This window comes from Micropterus dolomieu, linkage group LG23 (genome assembly GCF_021292245.1).
Source record: "Micropterus dolomieu isolate WLL.071019.BEF.003 ecotype Adirondacks linkage group LG23, ASM2129224v1, whole genome shotgun sequence".
NCBI classification, from domain to species: domain Eukaryota; kingdom Metazoa; phylum Chordata; class Actinopteri; order Centrarchiformes; family Centrarchidae; genus Micropterus; species Micropterus dolomieu.
Window position 1 is genome coordinate 17,460,536 of NC_060172.1, and position 13,084 is coordinate 17,473,619.

A 13,084-nucleotide genomic window follows, 5' to 3' on the forward strand; every position below is an offset into this window, starting at 1 on the left:
CACAGTACGGAACTGAGTCAACGCATTTTTCAGATTCAAGAAGGGTAGGGCGCAGGGCGGCTGGCCCCCGCAAGAAGAGATACAAGTTAGCTACTTCCCTAGCTGAACCGATCAGCTATCGCAATCAATTGATGTCTTCAGATGAGATTTAAGGATTTACTGTGCATTTAGTTGGTTTGACGCTAATTCGCCGTTGGTCGTCCACACATTACAACCCGACAAAATGTCAGATCCTTCGGTGGCCGACACTCGCCGGTTGAATTCCAAGCCGCAGGACCTGACGGATGCTTACGGCCCCCCCAGCAATTTTCTGGAAATAGACGTTTACGATCCACAAATCGTTGGAGTTGGACGGAACCGTTACACAACTTACGAAGTTCGCATGCGGGTAGGTGCACAAACCAAAAACCGAAACACATTGTTGCGGAATTAGCTTAAATTCGCTAAGCTAGCTCGTAATTATAGTGTTGTTGCTAGCTAGTTAGCACGTTTAGCCCAGGGAGTGAGGGGCTGTGACGTTGGCGTTAGGCGGCTGGAGTAGCTCAACATGGCCCGCCAGTAAAAATCGAGAACCGGGGAGTGTCAGAGGCCTGGCTTGTGGTATTTGCCAGATGTTGTTTCACGTAGTCATCAAGGCTGATACGTAGAAGTTTCGTGGACATTTCAACGACTTCCAACGTACACGGTGAAAGGTGATTTATAGTTTTGAGGCATGTCGCCAGTGTAGAGTTAACGTTAACATTGTTAGTTAAGTGCCTTTTAAAGCAACCACTATGTGGCTAGTTAGCTTTAAATCCAGTGAAACGGGATGAAACAACGATAGCAGGAAAAGAGGGAGTCCCATGAGACACCGTGAAACAAACTTGCCCCTAGACATTCGCTGTCAAGAAACTTAGGGCCGTTTTAAAATTGTTTCCCTGTCTATACGTGTAACGTTGTCGACAACGTTAACTAAACATTAAACAGAACATACCACTGTAGATAAATGAGTTAACATGCTAACGATTAACAATGTCTGGTTTTGTGGAACCAGGAGAAATGGTATGCAGTAAAGTTTGTCTCTTAAATTACGTTTGTATCGGGTGTATTATTATACTTAACAAATAATAAGAATATGAATGATAACTAGTGGTTGTAGGAGGTGTATTAAGTTTAACTTCCTCTTTAGGAAGTTAACGTTTGTAAGCGTGAGGTACAGAAAATAACTGACACAGCTTTACTTGAAGACAACATTTTCAGGAACCTCATGCTGACACTGTAATTGTGTAATTGCAATTTAGTAGGCTTGAGTTGACTAAAGATCCTTATTTATGAGGTGTCTGTGGCTATCTCCCAGGAGAGTTTGCACATCCCAATATGAAAAGGTTACTGTTTTCACCACTTGAATGGCTTTTTTTTTTTTCAACACACCACTGACTAGTTTAAGGCATTTTTTTGTTAACTTGAGTATCCACTGCTGTCTCACAGTTAGGCAAACCTAAACAAACCAGGTCAGTCCAGTAAACAGACATCACCTTTCACTGGAAAAGCATTGTCTCATTCTCCCACTCCCACTCAATGTCTGCAGCAGTGAATCTTGTGAAAGTTATGCAAAAGGATCAACCATTCTGCAACCAATGAAACACTGAGAGATGCTTAAATGCAAACTTTTCAGTGTAGTGTGAATGAGGTTTGCTTGGCAGGCATCTTTAATTGTATTTCTAATAATCGCATGAAACAATATTAGGTTAAAAATCCCTTTCACACAAAATCTTTTTATGCACAGACCATTCATTTAATTTAAGATCACCTTAAATTATGTATGGCCGTATATAACTGGTGTTTAAACCATGAATCCATATGCTCCAATGTCAGGATTTGTTTTTAAATGATTGTAAATTGAATGTATTTGGGTTTCAGAGGACGTAACAACCAATTTGAAGATAAGACATTGCGCTCTGGGAATTCTTCTTCCTTCTCACCTCAAACTAGCATGCTAATGTAATTGTTGACTTTCATGCCAGCAGTTTAGTCAAATTATGGTGCTAAGAGAGATTTGTTTTTGTCACAATATAGCAACTTTTGTCTCTTCAAGTACTTCCACAGTACCTTCAGAGCTCAGTCATGATAGTTGCCAGTTGATCAGCAAGCCTTGTTCTCACTTTACAATGCGTGCAAATGATTGAATTTAGTATAAGTCAAGTGCTGTTTTGTTTTTTCTCCTTCTCCTGTGCAGACAAACCTTCCCATTTTCAAACTGAAGGATTCCTGTGTGAGAAGAAGATACAGTGACTTTGAGTGGTTAAAGAATGAGCTGGAAAGAGACAGTAAGGTGAGTGAGCAATAATGGTATGTTTCTGGCTAGTCTTTTTTTGGGCAGCCTGCCTGGCGTAAACCGTTACTTACAATGATCTGATAAGTGACCATGTTAGTGTTACAGTGAGGATACTACATATATAGTATTTTATCACATAAAGGATGCAGTAGGATTGCACTGTAAGTTTTGTCTTCTGTGTCGATATAGCAAGTGTATGTTTTGTGGCGTCCTCATTAACTGTGTTGAATAAGTTTATAGTTTCTATGCCTCTGCAATGTCATTCTAAATAAGTTTATTTCTTGGCTGGATCTCACATATATGAATGGAAATGTCTGCAGTTTTTGACAGCACAGCGAGTGTGGACTTTGGATTTCATATTTTGGTGCCCTGTTTCTCATCTTTCCTGTTATTTGTGTTGACGTCCGACACCTTCAGATTGTAGTACCATCTCTGCCGGGCAAAGCCCTGAAGAGACAGTTGCCATTCCGCGGAGATGAGGGCCTTTTTGAGGAGTCCTTCATTGAGGAGCGGCGATCAGGACTGGAGCAGTTCATCAACAAGTCAGTCAGTTCAGCAGCCTTAAATTTAAATAGAAACATTGTGCTTTTAAGAGTAAATCAAGCAAACATATTTGTCACATAAAAATGTGTACAATATAACGTTGGAATGATAATGGCTTGCTGACTAAAGGGCTACAAGACTTCCAGACATTGCCAAAATGTCTAGCCGTACACAAGGCTTAACCTAATCTGGGACTGTGCGTCAGCTAACTAATCCGCAGTTGTATTTTCCCGGCCTCCATGAAAATCCGTTAAAATGAGTCAATTTTGTCTATTGTCCGTTTGTGTGTGTTTCTGTAGAATTGCAGGTCATCCCTTGGCCCAGAATGAGCGCTGTCTTCACATGTTTCTGCAAGAGGAAAGCATTGACCGTAACTACATTCCTGGAAAAGTACGACACTAAGGGTTACTGAGGGATGTGTGCGGGTGGGAGTTAAACTCTGGGGTGTAGATCTGACTGTCTATTCCCTCCCGTCTTCTCTCAGTCTCTCGTTCTGCTTTATCTCTCTTTCTCGCCATCTCTGTATACCATTATAAAGTCATGTTCACTTTATCTTGGGATACAGTATGTTCTACTATACATAAGGATATGTTAATAATGTTAAACTCTGTGACTCCTCTCCCCTGTGCATTTGTTTTATAACTGTACAATAAGGAAAGCACCCCTCAGTAGTCGTGATTGTATCGTGAATATTTGGCTCTTAATCACAATTAAATTTTCAGGAATGAGAATAATGTGAGATGCATTCAGTCTGTCCCCAATGAGTGTCATATATTCATGATTGTAATATAATGTGAATAAAGTAGTATGTCTAAATATGAGTGTTGGCACTAATGTGTATCAAAGGGATGCAGACTGTAAAATGAGAGTTCTGATCCTGTTCTGTTCTCTTTTTGTTTGTTTTGTTTTTTTTAGGTATGAATGAAGTAAGTTTGCTTTATTTTATCCTGTCTCTAAAAGCTTTCTGGAGGTTATAGGAGGTTGCATGGCCAAGACCAAAGGCGATAGTTCACAGACACTTGAGTAAAACAATGCTAATAATATATGTTCGCAGAGATCTTACTGCATTGTATTATTTTACCTTAAATGTGCCACACATAGTCCCTGGTTGTCTTATAAAACAACTAGTCATTCTCCAAAAATGGTGGAGTAATCATGGTGTGTTGCAAAGGGAATAACATTCTGCAAGCCAGTTTTGCGTTACCCTTGATCTAGTGTGTAGTTAGAGAATAAAATGAATGTAAAATCTAATTTGCAAAGGTTTTTTTTAACTAGTAATGAGTGTACTAGTGTTACAACAGCTATTCCTCAGAAACTGGCTCACAGAAGTTCCTCATTCCACCAGTATCAGGCCAGTGGAAACACAGACCACCACTAGTGTTTTGAGTTATGTGAACTATTGTTTAGTGGGATTACGTACTGTACATGACCCATGACTAAAGCTCTACTTGAAACATTTCTCTCCAAACTAATTCTGATTTATTGTCATTATCAACCGCATTAATCATCGGCTGCATGGCAAACTTGCACGCTTTCTTTGCAAATATTCATGTGTCAGTCCCGCTGACTTCTAATTTTACATGCCTCTGATCACTGTCATGTTGTTCAGTCTGTTGATTCAGATCTTTTATTTCCCCAAATTTCTTTATTTTTTCAGACATAGATAAGTCTGTGTCTGGAACAACAAAGCAGTACATTTTGCCACCAAGTAAATATTGATTTTATGTTCATCAAACACCTGTCTCTTGCATCCTAAGTCTATCAACAAATCTACAGTTCATTAGGCACAGTTTGTCTACTGAACTAGGCCAGTTTACCTTAATGTCCATACATATAGCAGCAATGAACCAAAAATCGCATTCCACTAAGTGCATATTTGTCACATACTAGTCTTAAAACACATGAGGAGCATCATTGCATATCTTCGCAAAGCAAATTGAAATTGACATGACACATTAGTGATACAAATATCTGCACTGCGTGATGCTTATTGGTGAAGTCTGATATGCAGTAGCCCCCTCTCATCTCAGGGAATATCTGTCAGTTCTGACACCATGGCATGAAAACTGCAAGCAGATCTGTGTAGTGCACCACGCTGAGCTCGCATTAGAGCTGCCGTAATTTTTTTTTGACCTGCCTGCCCGATTGAATGCGAATCAATTACAAGTGCTGTCGATCTAAATGCATTAACAGAGGCAATAATCTGTTTGAGAAAGTGGTTTGAGTAATGACTGTAATGCTCTTCACCTCCTGACCTGGCTAAATTTAACGGATATGAGCCATACAAACAAAGAGCAGGAGTCAGCATGTTTAGTTTTATTCCAGCAATTAAGGACTCATACCATTTATCCTGGTTCCACAAAAACAGACAAAATATGTATGGTACTGAATGAGTGTACAGCTAAAGGCTGTCTATTCATTCTGTCTTCATATTTGTTTTCCATTATGGAGAGTCTGCCAATGTATACAATGTGAATTTGATTATTTGAAAAGTTTAGCCATTGGTCAAAAATGGACTGTCATCTCGTATTGTGATATTTTCTGTGAATGATACTATAATACTGTGCCATTACATTAGTCAGTGGTGCTTCAGTAGATTCGGTTCAAAGACACTCAAACCTTGAACATGTCTGTGTATTATTTCTCACGTTTACTGTCTGTCTCTTTCTCTCCCTTTTGGCAAAGACAATACAGACTGCTGCACCTGCCCCATGTACATTTATTTCTACATCACGTCAATACAAAGCCGGTGGAAATATCAGAACTGATAAGGATCAACGGTGTAGGAAAAACACAAATATTGCTCCTGGACAAAACTTAAAGAGATCCAATCTATAAATTGTTTGATGTCGTGTCTTTATTCAGTCATTCCACATACTTTATGTACATTATTTGGATTCAGTAATCAGTGGAAAAGAAAAAATGTTCCATATGTAATTTTGTCATAGATAGATTTTGACTTTTTTTTTACAATGAGTATTATGTTTTCTGAATGTCTTTTTAATTGATTTGATCAAGTTTAAAATCAGGGTAATTTCCCGCTTTGATTAAGGTTTTGTTTTGCTAGCGGAGACGTGATTCTGATGATAACCTCCCAAAGTCGAGCAACATGTAGCATCATGAAAAAGACAGTGACATGGTCATTCCAGTCAATATATTTCCCCTGAGTTTTAAGTTCTGGACATGCTTTCTTGATTAGTTGTTTTAACTCTGCTGTCTTAGTTACATTATCATACCTACACATTGGCTGTGTGTTGTCAAATCAGATATTGGGAATGTTCAGTTAGGTAAATAACCATATCTAAGCACTGTGACAAGCGGTTCATTTTATGAACAATATTTCATTGTTTAAAGGCGTAATCAGCATCTGGTTTATGGAGCTGAAATAAGGCTTATTCTGCACTTATTTTCAGCTGATTAATTCTTTCTGTCAATATTATTGTGAAGTGTATTAATACATGTTATCATTGCAGTTCCACTAGGGGTGACGAGGGAACTTCTTAATTCTGTCCACCAATTAAATTTCCTGCTGCCTGCTGTGTCATGTCTACATGTGTCTTTTCAGTTTTAAAGAGTAGAAATAGAAGCAGACTCACTAAAACTCACCTTTCAGCTTGTGGTTAGTGCGTCACACTGAGAAACCGAGAGAGTCATGGGAGCTGGATGAATGGCAGATAACCTAATTTAACAATGAAATGGAAAAAGCACATGAAGACGTTGAAATTGTTTAGTTTAATTTTTTACAGTACTTTGCTTAAATCTTACATCTTGTACATGATGTTTTTACTATATTTTAAACTTTTTTTAAATGGTCAAACCCAAACCATAGTTTTTGCTTGCGTACTGGTTAGTAAGTAATTACTGGTGTGGTGGGATTGGATGAGTGTTGTGTTTCACTTTGTTCCCAGCATTAATGTTCTTTAAACCCTCTCCTTAGAGCAAAACTATAAAACCCTTCCCACAACGTCAAAATAATAGAACTGTTGGTACATGTACCTACATTTAACTCTTATTATCTCAAAGGAACTTGTAATGTGTCGCACCAATGTACACATTAATAAAACCTAATACACTGACAGAACAGCTCTGGTAAAGTGTACCTTTATAAACCATAACACACAAGAAGGCTCTTTTTATGTGACTATAGCTGAAGCAATAGGTAAATTAACTGGTTTGTCAGTCAACATAAAATATATCTGCAACTATTTAGATAATTGACTAATTGCTTCTGCCTTTTTTTATGTAAAATGCCAAACATTTCCCACTTTCAGATGTGAAGATTTGGTGCTTTTCTTTGTCATACAGTATATAATTGTAAAATCACCATCTTTGGGTTTTGCACTGCTGTTTGGATAAAACAAGCAATTTGAAGACCGCTTCTGTTTGGATAAATTATAATAAGCGCTTTTCACTACTTCCTGGCAATTAATAGCCAAAACACATTAATCTTATTTTCAGCCCTGCTATATAACGAAGAAAGGCTATAAAATACACAATAAATTTAGTGTGACAAAAAAATATAAACCCTCCCCTGCTGTTCAGAAAAAGTCAGACTATCCTGCCTTAGCCAAAACAAAAATGACCATCCCTTCTTCTCCCTGAATACTGAACTATTATCTTTGACCAATGTAAACGCATCAGTAACAAAACTCTTTTATAGTGCTCATAAACAGAAATCATACAATACAGTATCAATTCTAAATCTTATAAACCACAAGATTAAACCTGAGCACAGTCCTAGTGCAGTAAATAAAAAATACAGCTTATGGCAGGAGAGAAGAATTGTAAACAAGGTTTGGCACTGCACTGGCAACACTGGGCCTTTTTGTTTCACTGAACAGGAATCCTTAAAGTCCTCTAATCTTTTTCTTGTAGTTCACTTTCAGGAAATACAGGGATTAACAGGGGAAGAGGAATTCTGGCCACAGGTGGATTAAAGTTGTCCCAGAATAGTGATCTCGTGATGTAGACCTTGAACTACAGGTGATCCAAAGTAGACGTGCCTGTAATTGGATGCAATTGCGGCTTCCACATGAATTTAAAAAACGGAATTATAAAAAGAAGATGCATACCGTGTTGCACTTCATATAGTTCAGTACCTGTGTTAAACTATGCAAGAAAAAATGTGAAAAGTCAGGTTTATTTATACATCCCCCAAATCAGGGATTTACAACCTGTATTGCACACAAGTCTCTCTATCCACGCATTAAGATTCAGGAAATAAAATGTTGGAAACCTACAGAAGAGCAACTGCTGGGGGATCCCTATTTCAGTATGGCACAAATATGTAGAAATAGAAAAATGTATTTGATATCCTTTATTATGCTGGATTTAGAAACAAAGTAGGGAAAATGCTGCTGTTCTTTATCTATACATTTAATACTACATCTTAAGGTACAGCAAACCTTTCACAAGTAGTGCTGAAATGGTTGTGAAGAGTAAGCTAGTCAATAGGGATTAATAAAGCTCTGCTGCTGTTTGAATCGACTGTACGGTGCACAACCATATGTCTTCTAATCCATTGAAACGCAGAGAAGGCATAGGAATCCTGGGATACATACACCGACCCTGACCTTCCTCAGCAGTGTGAGCTGTGACCTACAAAACTAGTGAGCTTTGATGTTCTGGCCTTGTCCTGAGTAATGAAAGTGGGCAGACAGGATGGGCACAGTGGGCCAAGTCAGAGATTAGGTGGTGTTTTGTTAGCGGTTCTAACACTGGAGCCCAGTGTGCAGCCATGACGCTTGCTGTGTTTGCAGAGACACACAGTTGGGTTAGCTTGATAAAGTGGAAGTAAATTGAAAGAGCAACCCAAAGCAGTATGACTGGGCAAGGACAAAAGGTGAGACGAATGGCTACTATAGTACCATAGGACTGAGAGCGATGATTGTAGAGGGAGAAAATGCAAATCCATTTTAACTAAAGTTACCTCTGGCTATAATAGAAGGCATGAAAAACAATACATTAAGCCTTTCCCAGAAACAGAAAAAAAAATAAAACATTTCACAACAACAATTGAACAGTAAAGATAGTGGACGTGACTGTTCGATGGCTTGGCTTTCAAACACGGGTTACCCCATTTCAAAAGTTGGTACGACACTTAATTTCTCTTTTTATTTCTATCCTGTCAGCACAAACTGTTAGACACTTTAGAGCAAAATGTAGTCAACAGTCTGAACATACTAAAACCTAAATAAAATGAGTCACTTGACGGTTGAAATGATGTGTTCCTTTGCATGGCTGGATTACCATCAGATTTACAGGGGCCCCAAATGCCCCTTGTTATGGTGTTGACCTTTGCCTGCCTCCATACTCTATAAGTCAGTGTACTTTTTGACTAACTATCAAAACTATTGAACTGATTGCATTTGGGGCCCTATACCTCGTGTACTCGACAGATTGTAACAGCATATTCCTAAAAACAAGTTTTAATGAAAACACTTGGTTACACAGGGGCCCGCGGGGCACCCCATAACTTAATTTTGAAATCAATCAAAATGCTCTCTCCTCTGTTTTTATAAAATAAAATAATAAAATAAAACTTGCAGGAAAGAATGTAGAATTTCAACATTATTCATGCATATTTAGCGTGACATCACTTTCCATTTGATTGTCTTGCAAAACACCCAAGTGACTTTGTATGAGTGTACTAGTTAAAAATAAAGAAACTAAAATTAGGGCCGTACTGCCAGTAAATAATATTGAAAGTATTTCTACAGCCATCAGTGCAGAAATTGTGGGGCGATTCTGAGAAAACTAATGGCGACACTCCCTGTGTTGATATAGCAAGTCCAGTACTGAGACACCCAGTTCTACATCATTTTCAAACCAGAAGGACCTCAGACAAACATGTTTTCCAACAGTATAAATGGCTCAACACAGGCTATGTGACCTCAGTCAACAACTGTACGGCTACTATAGTACCATCAGACAGAGAGCAATGAGTAGGTAAAAAAGTTACCTCTGGTTATAGTCCAAAAAGCATGAAAAACAGTACATTCAGCCTTTCTTGGGAACAGAAACAATGAATCGTAGTCCAAACCTTTAAACATAAAAAGAAAACAATTCACTACAACGATTGAACAGTAAAGAAACTGCTGGGTTAAAAATACCCCAATTTGGGTAATTTTGGTAACCTAGTGTTGGGTCCGTCTCTTTTTGACCCAGCACAAGTTGTTATAACACAGCAGCTTGAATTCAGCATGAGTTCTAAAATTAACCCAGCATTTTTTAGTGCGTAGAACATTTGTTGACAAATCTATTTGATCACAAGGCCCCTTTAGTAGCATTTGATCATATCATACCATTCCGTATATTCTGAGCACTTTAAGGACTGCTCATCCATGTTGGCTTGAGATTGAAAGTTAATGCTTGGCTTCACTGGGAACAGAAGTCGACAAAAAATCTCATCACAAGGCAACATCGGTTGAGAAAGATCATGTGTTAACACTGAAAGCTACAGAAAACTAAATGGACACAGTGATGAGATTGTTTTGTCAACTCCTGTTTCCGAGGTCAAGAATGAACTTTCAGTCTCTTTCACAAACTTAACTGAAATATTCAAACCCATGTCTTTTATGCCTGCCATCAATAAACCATTATACACCTAACTACAGGTTCGTCCATTATCCCTGAGCTGTGGATCAAACCCACATGAACCCTGTAGAGATTAGGGTTGTGGTTCGAGGTCGCATAACCTGTGTTGAACCATTTATACCAATGGAAAAATAAGTATGTCCGAGGTCCTTGTTGGGGTCCAAAAAGGACGTAGAACTGGGTGTCTCAGTGCTGGACTTGCTATGCCAACACAGGAAGACCCTGTTTGTCTTGGTGAAAACGTTTTTGGTTTTAGGAGTACATTTTGATGCAGCTCCTCTACAACACAGATAGACAAGATGAGTAATAAAACAGAAGTCGACAAAGGTTCTAAATCATTTTAGCTCATATGGTGCTTTGGTTTTGAGGATTCCCAAACAAATTTGAGAAACATCAAATTACTGCAAACCAACTGACACACAATAACAAGGGGCCCTATCTGGTGGTAGTCCAGCCATGCAAACAAACACATGTCATTGAGTGATTAAATTTTAGTCATAGATGTTTACACTGTTGACTACTTTTTGCTCTGCACAGTAGGAAAGTATCTAACAGAGTTTGCGCTGACAATACTAAAAAGAGAAACTTAGGGCCGTACCGCCAGTAAATAATATTGAAAGTATTTCTACAACCATCAGTGCAAAAACTGTGGGGTGAGTAAAACTAATGGCGAAACTTCCTGCGCTGATTTAGCAAATCCAGTACTGAGACACCCAGTTCTACATCCTTTGCGGAGCACAACAAGGACCTCAAACATACTTATTTTTTTGTCTAAATGGTTCAACACAAGTTATGCAACCTCGGACCACAACCCTAATCTCTACAGAGTTTGGTCCACAGCTCAATCTCTGGCCAGCATGGATTAGAAGTCCTTAAAGTGCTCAGAATCTACAGGATGGTATGATTCCTGTCCAACAGGAAGCAGCACGTGAAGCTAGGAAAACATGTTTCTGACTCTAGTACTGGCAGCACCGGTTCCCCTCAGGGCTGTGTTCTTTCCCCTCTGCTCTTCTCCCTGTACACCAACAGCTGCACCTCAAGCCACCAGACCGTCAAGCTACTGAAGTCTGCAGATGACACCACCCTCATTGGGCTCATCTTTGGTGGGGATGAGTCTGCCTACAGGTGATTGACCATCTGATGTCCTGGTGCAGCAAGAACAATCTGGAGCTCAGTGCTTGTAGTATGACCTCAATGGTTGTGGATTCTAGAAAGAGCCCAACCCCACCCACCCCCACCATCCTGTGCGACTCCACAGTCGACACTGGAGAGTCATTCCATTCAGTGATTGGCTGCAATCTTCCAGCTCTCCAGGACCTGTACATTTCCAGGACTCTGAGGTGAGCAGGAAAGATTGTGGCTGATCCCTCCCACCCAGTTTCAGTCATTCCCCGCTGCGGTCCAACAGGACCAAAATGTTGACATGTTACATTGGTACCACACCTGACCCCACACATTCATCAGCATACAACTTTGAACTGTGTACACTGAACTTGTCAAACAAATATCCTGTGTGTGTCAGGGGCGATTCTAGGATCAGACCTTTAGGGGTGCTCAGCCCCTAATGAGAATGTAGAATATATACAATGCCTTGCAAAAGTGTTCACTAATTGGTGGACAGAATAAGTAAGCCTAGTAGAGGAAAAGTGGTGGGGACATAAGGACTCAGATTAGTAGTGTGATGATACATTTGGTTCATGAGACGTGACGATGCATGAGAACAAGACATGAAAAATTTAGCACTATTTAGATAAAATATTTGATGCTGAAACATACTGTGAGGAAAATAAGTATTTGAACACCCTGCTATTTTGCAAGCTCTCCCACTTAGAAATCATGGAGGGGTCTGAAATTGTCATCGTAGGTGCATGTCCACTGTGAGACATAATCTCTCATAATTTTCAACTATTTATTTGTATGATACAGCTGCAAATAAGTATTTGAACACCTGAGAAAATCAATGTTAATATTTCGTACAGTAGCCTTTGTTTGCAATTAGGTCAAATGTTTCCTGTAGTTTTTCACCAGGTTTGCACACACTGCAGGAGGGATTTTGGCCCACTCCTCCACACAGATCTTCTCTAGATCTGTCTGGTTTCTGGGCTGTCGCTGAGAAACAGAGTTTGAGCTCCCTCCAAAGATGCTCTATTGGGTTTAGGTCTGGAGACTGGCTAGGCCACGCCAGAACCTTGATATGCTTCTTACAGAGCCACTCCTTGGTTATCCTGGCTGTGTGCTTTGGGTCATTGTCATGTTGGAAAACCCGGCCTCGACCCATCTTCAATGCTCTAACTGAGGGAAGGAGGTTGTTCCCCAAAATCTCGCAATACATGGCCCCGGTCATCCTCTCCTTAATACAGTGCAGTCGCCCTGTCCCATGTGCAGAAAAACACCCCCAAAGCATGATGCTACCACCCCCATGCTTCACAGTAGGGATGGTACTCATCATTCTTCTTCCTCCAAACACGGTTAGTGGAATTATGACCAAAAAGTTCTATTTTGGTCTCATCTGACCACATGACTTTCTCCCATGACTCCTCTGGATCATCCAAATGGTCATTGGCAAACTGAAGACGGGCCTTGACATGTGCTGGTTTAAGCAGGGGAACCTTCCGTGCCATGCGTGATTTC

General features: G+C 39.6%; 1 protein-coding gene and 1 long non-coding RNA gene across 7 annotated transcripts in view; one reads left to right on the forward strand and one right to left on the reverse strand.

Moving 5' to 3' along the window:
- On the forward strand, nt 1–6,398 carry snx12 (sorting nexin 12). 5 transcript variants are annotated; one of them, XR_006823097.1, is made up of 6 exons: nt 1–388; nt 2,216–2,311; nt 2,732–2,860; nt 3,157–3,247; nt 3,773–3,783; nt 5,537–6,398. XR_006823097.1 is itself a non-coding variant. In XM_046039424.1 (6 exons), exons 1-5 carry the CDS (start codon nt 224–226, stop codon nt 3,776–3,778), a joined length of 483 nt encoding a protein of 160 aa, XP_045895380.1. In that variant the 5' UTR covers nt 4–223; the 3' UTR covers nt 3,779–3,783; nt 5,537–6,398. The 5 variants fall into 5 exon arrangements, 3 of the variants coding, with proteins under 3 accessions (XP_045895378.1, XP_045895380.1, XP_045895379.1); XR_006823096.1 differs by having other exon boundaries at nt 2–388; nt 5,543–6,398; XM_046039424.1 differs by having other exon boundaries at nt 4–388; nt 2,732–2,856.
- The window catches only part of LOC123962922, an 18,870-nt gene continuing 8,357 nt past the window's right edge, over nt 2,572–13,084 (reverse strand). The window contains exons 1-4 of one of the 2 annotated variants that reach the window (XR_006823099.1): nt 10,162–10,553; nt 9,819–9,899; nt 6,464–6,536; nt 2,572–2,874 (exon numbers count right to left, since the gene is read on the reverse strand). This is a non-coding gene — a long non-coding RNA (uncharacterized LOC123962922). Of the gene's footprint in view, nt 2,875–6,463; nt 6,537–9,818; nt 9,900–10,161; nt 10,554–13,084 lie in introns of those variants that run through there. The other variant, XR_006823098.1, reaches the window with a different exon arrangement.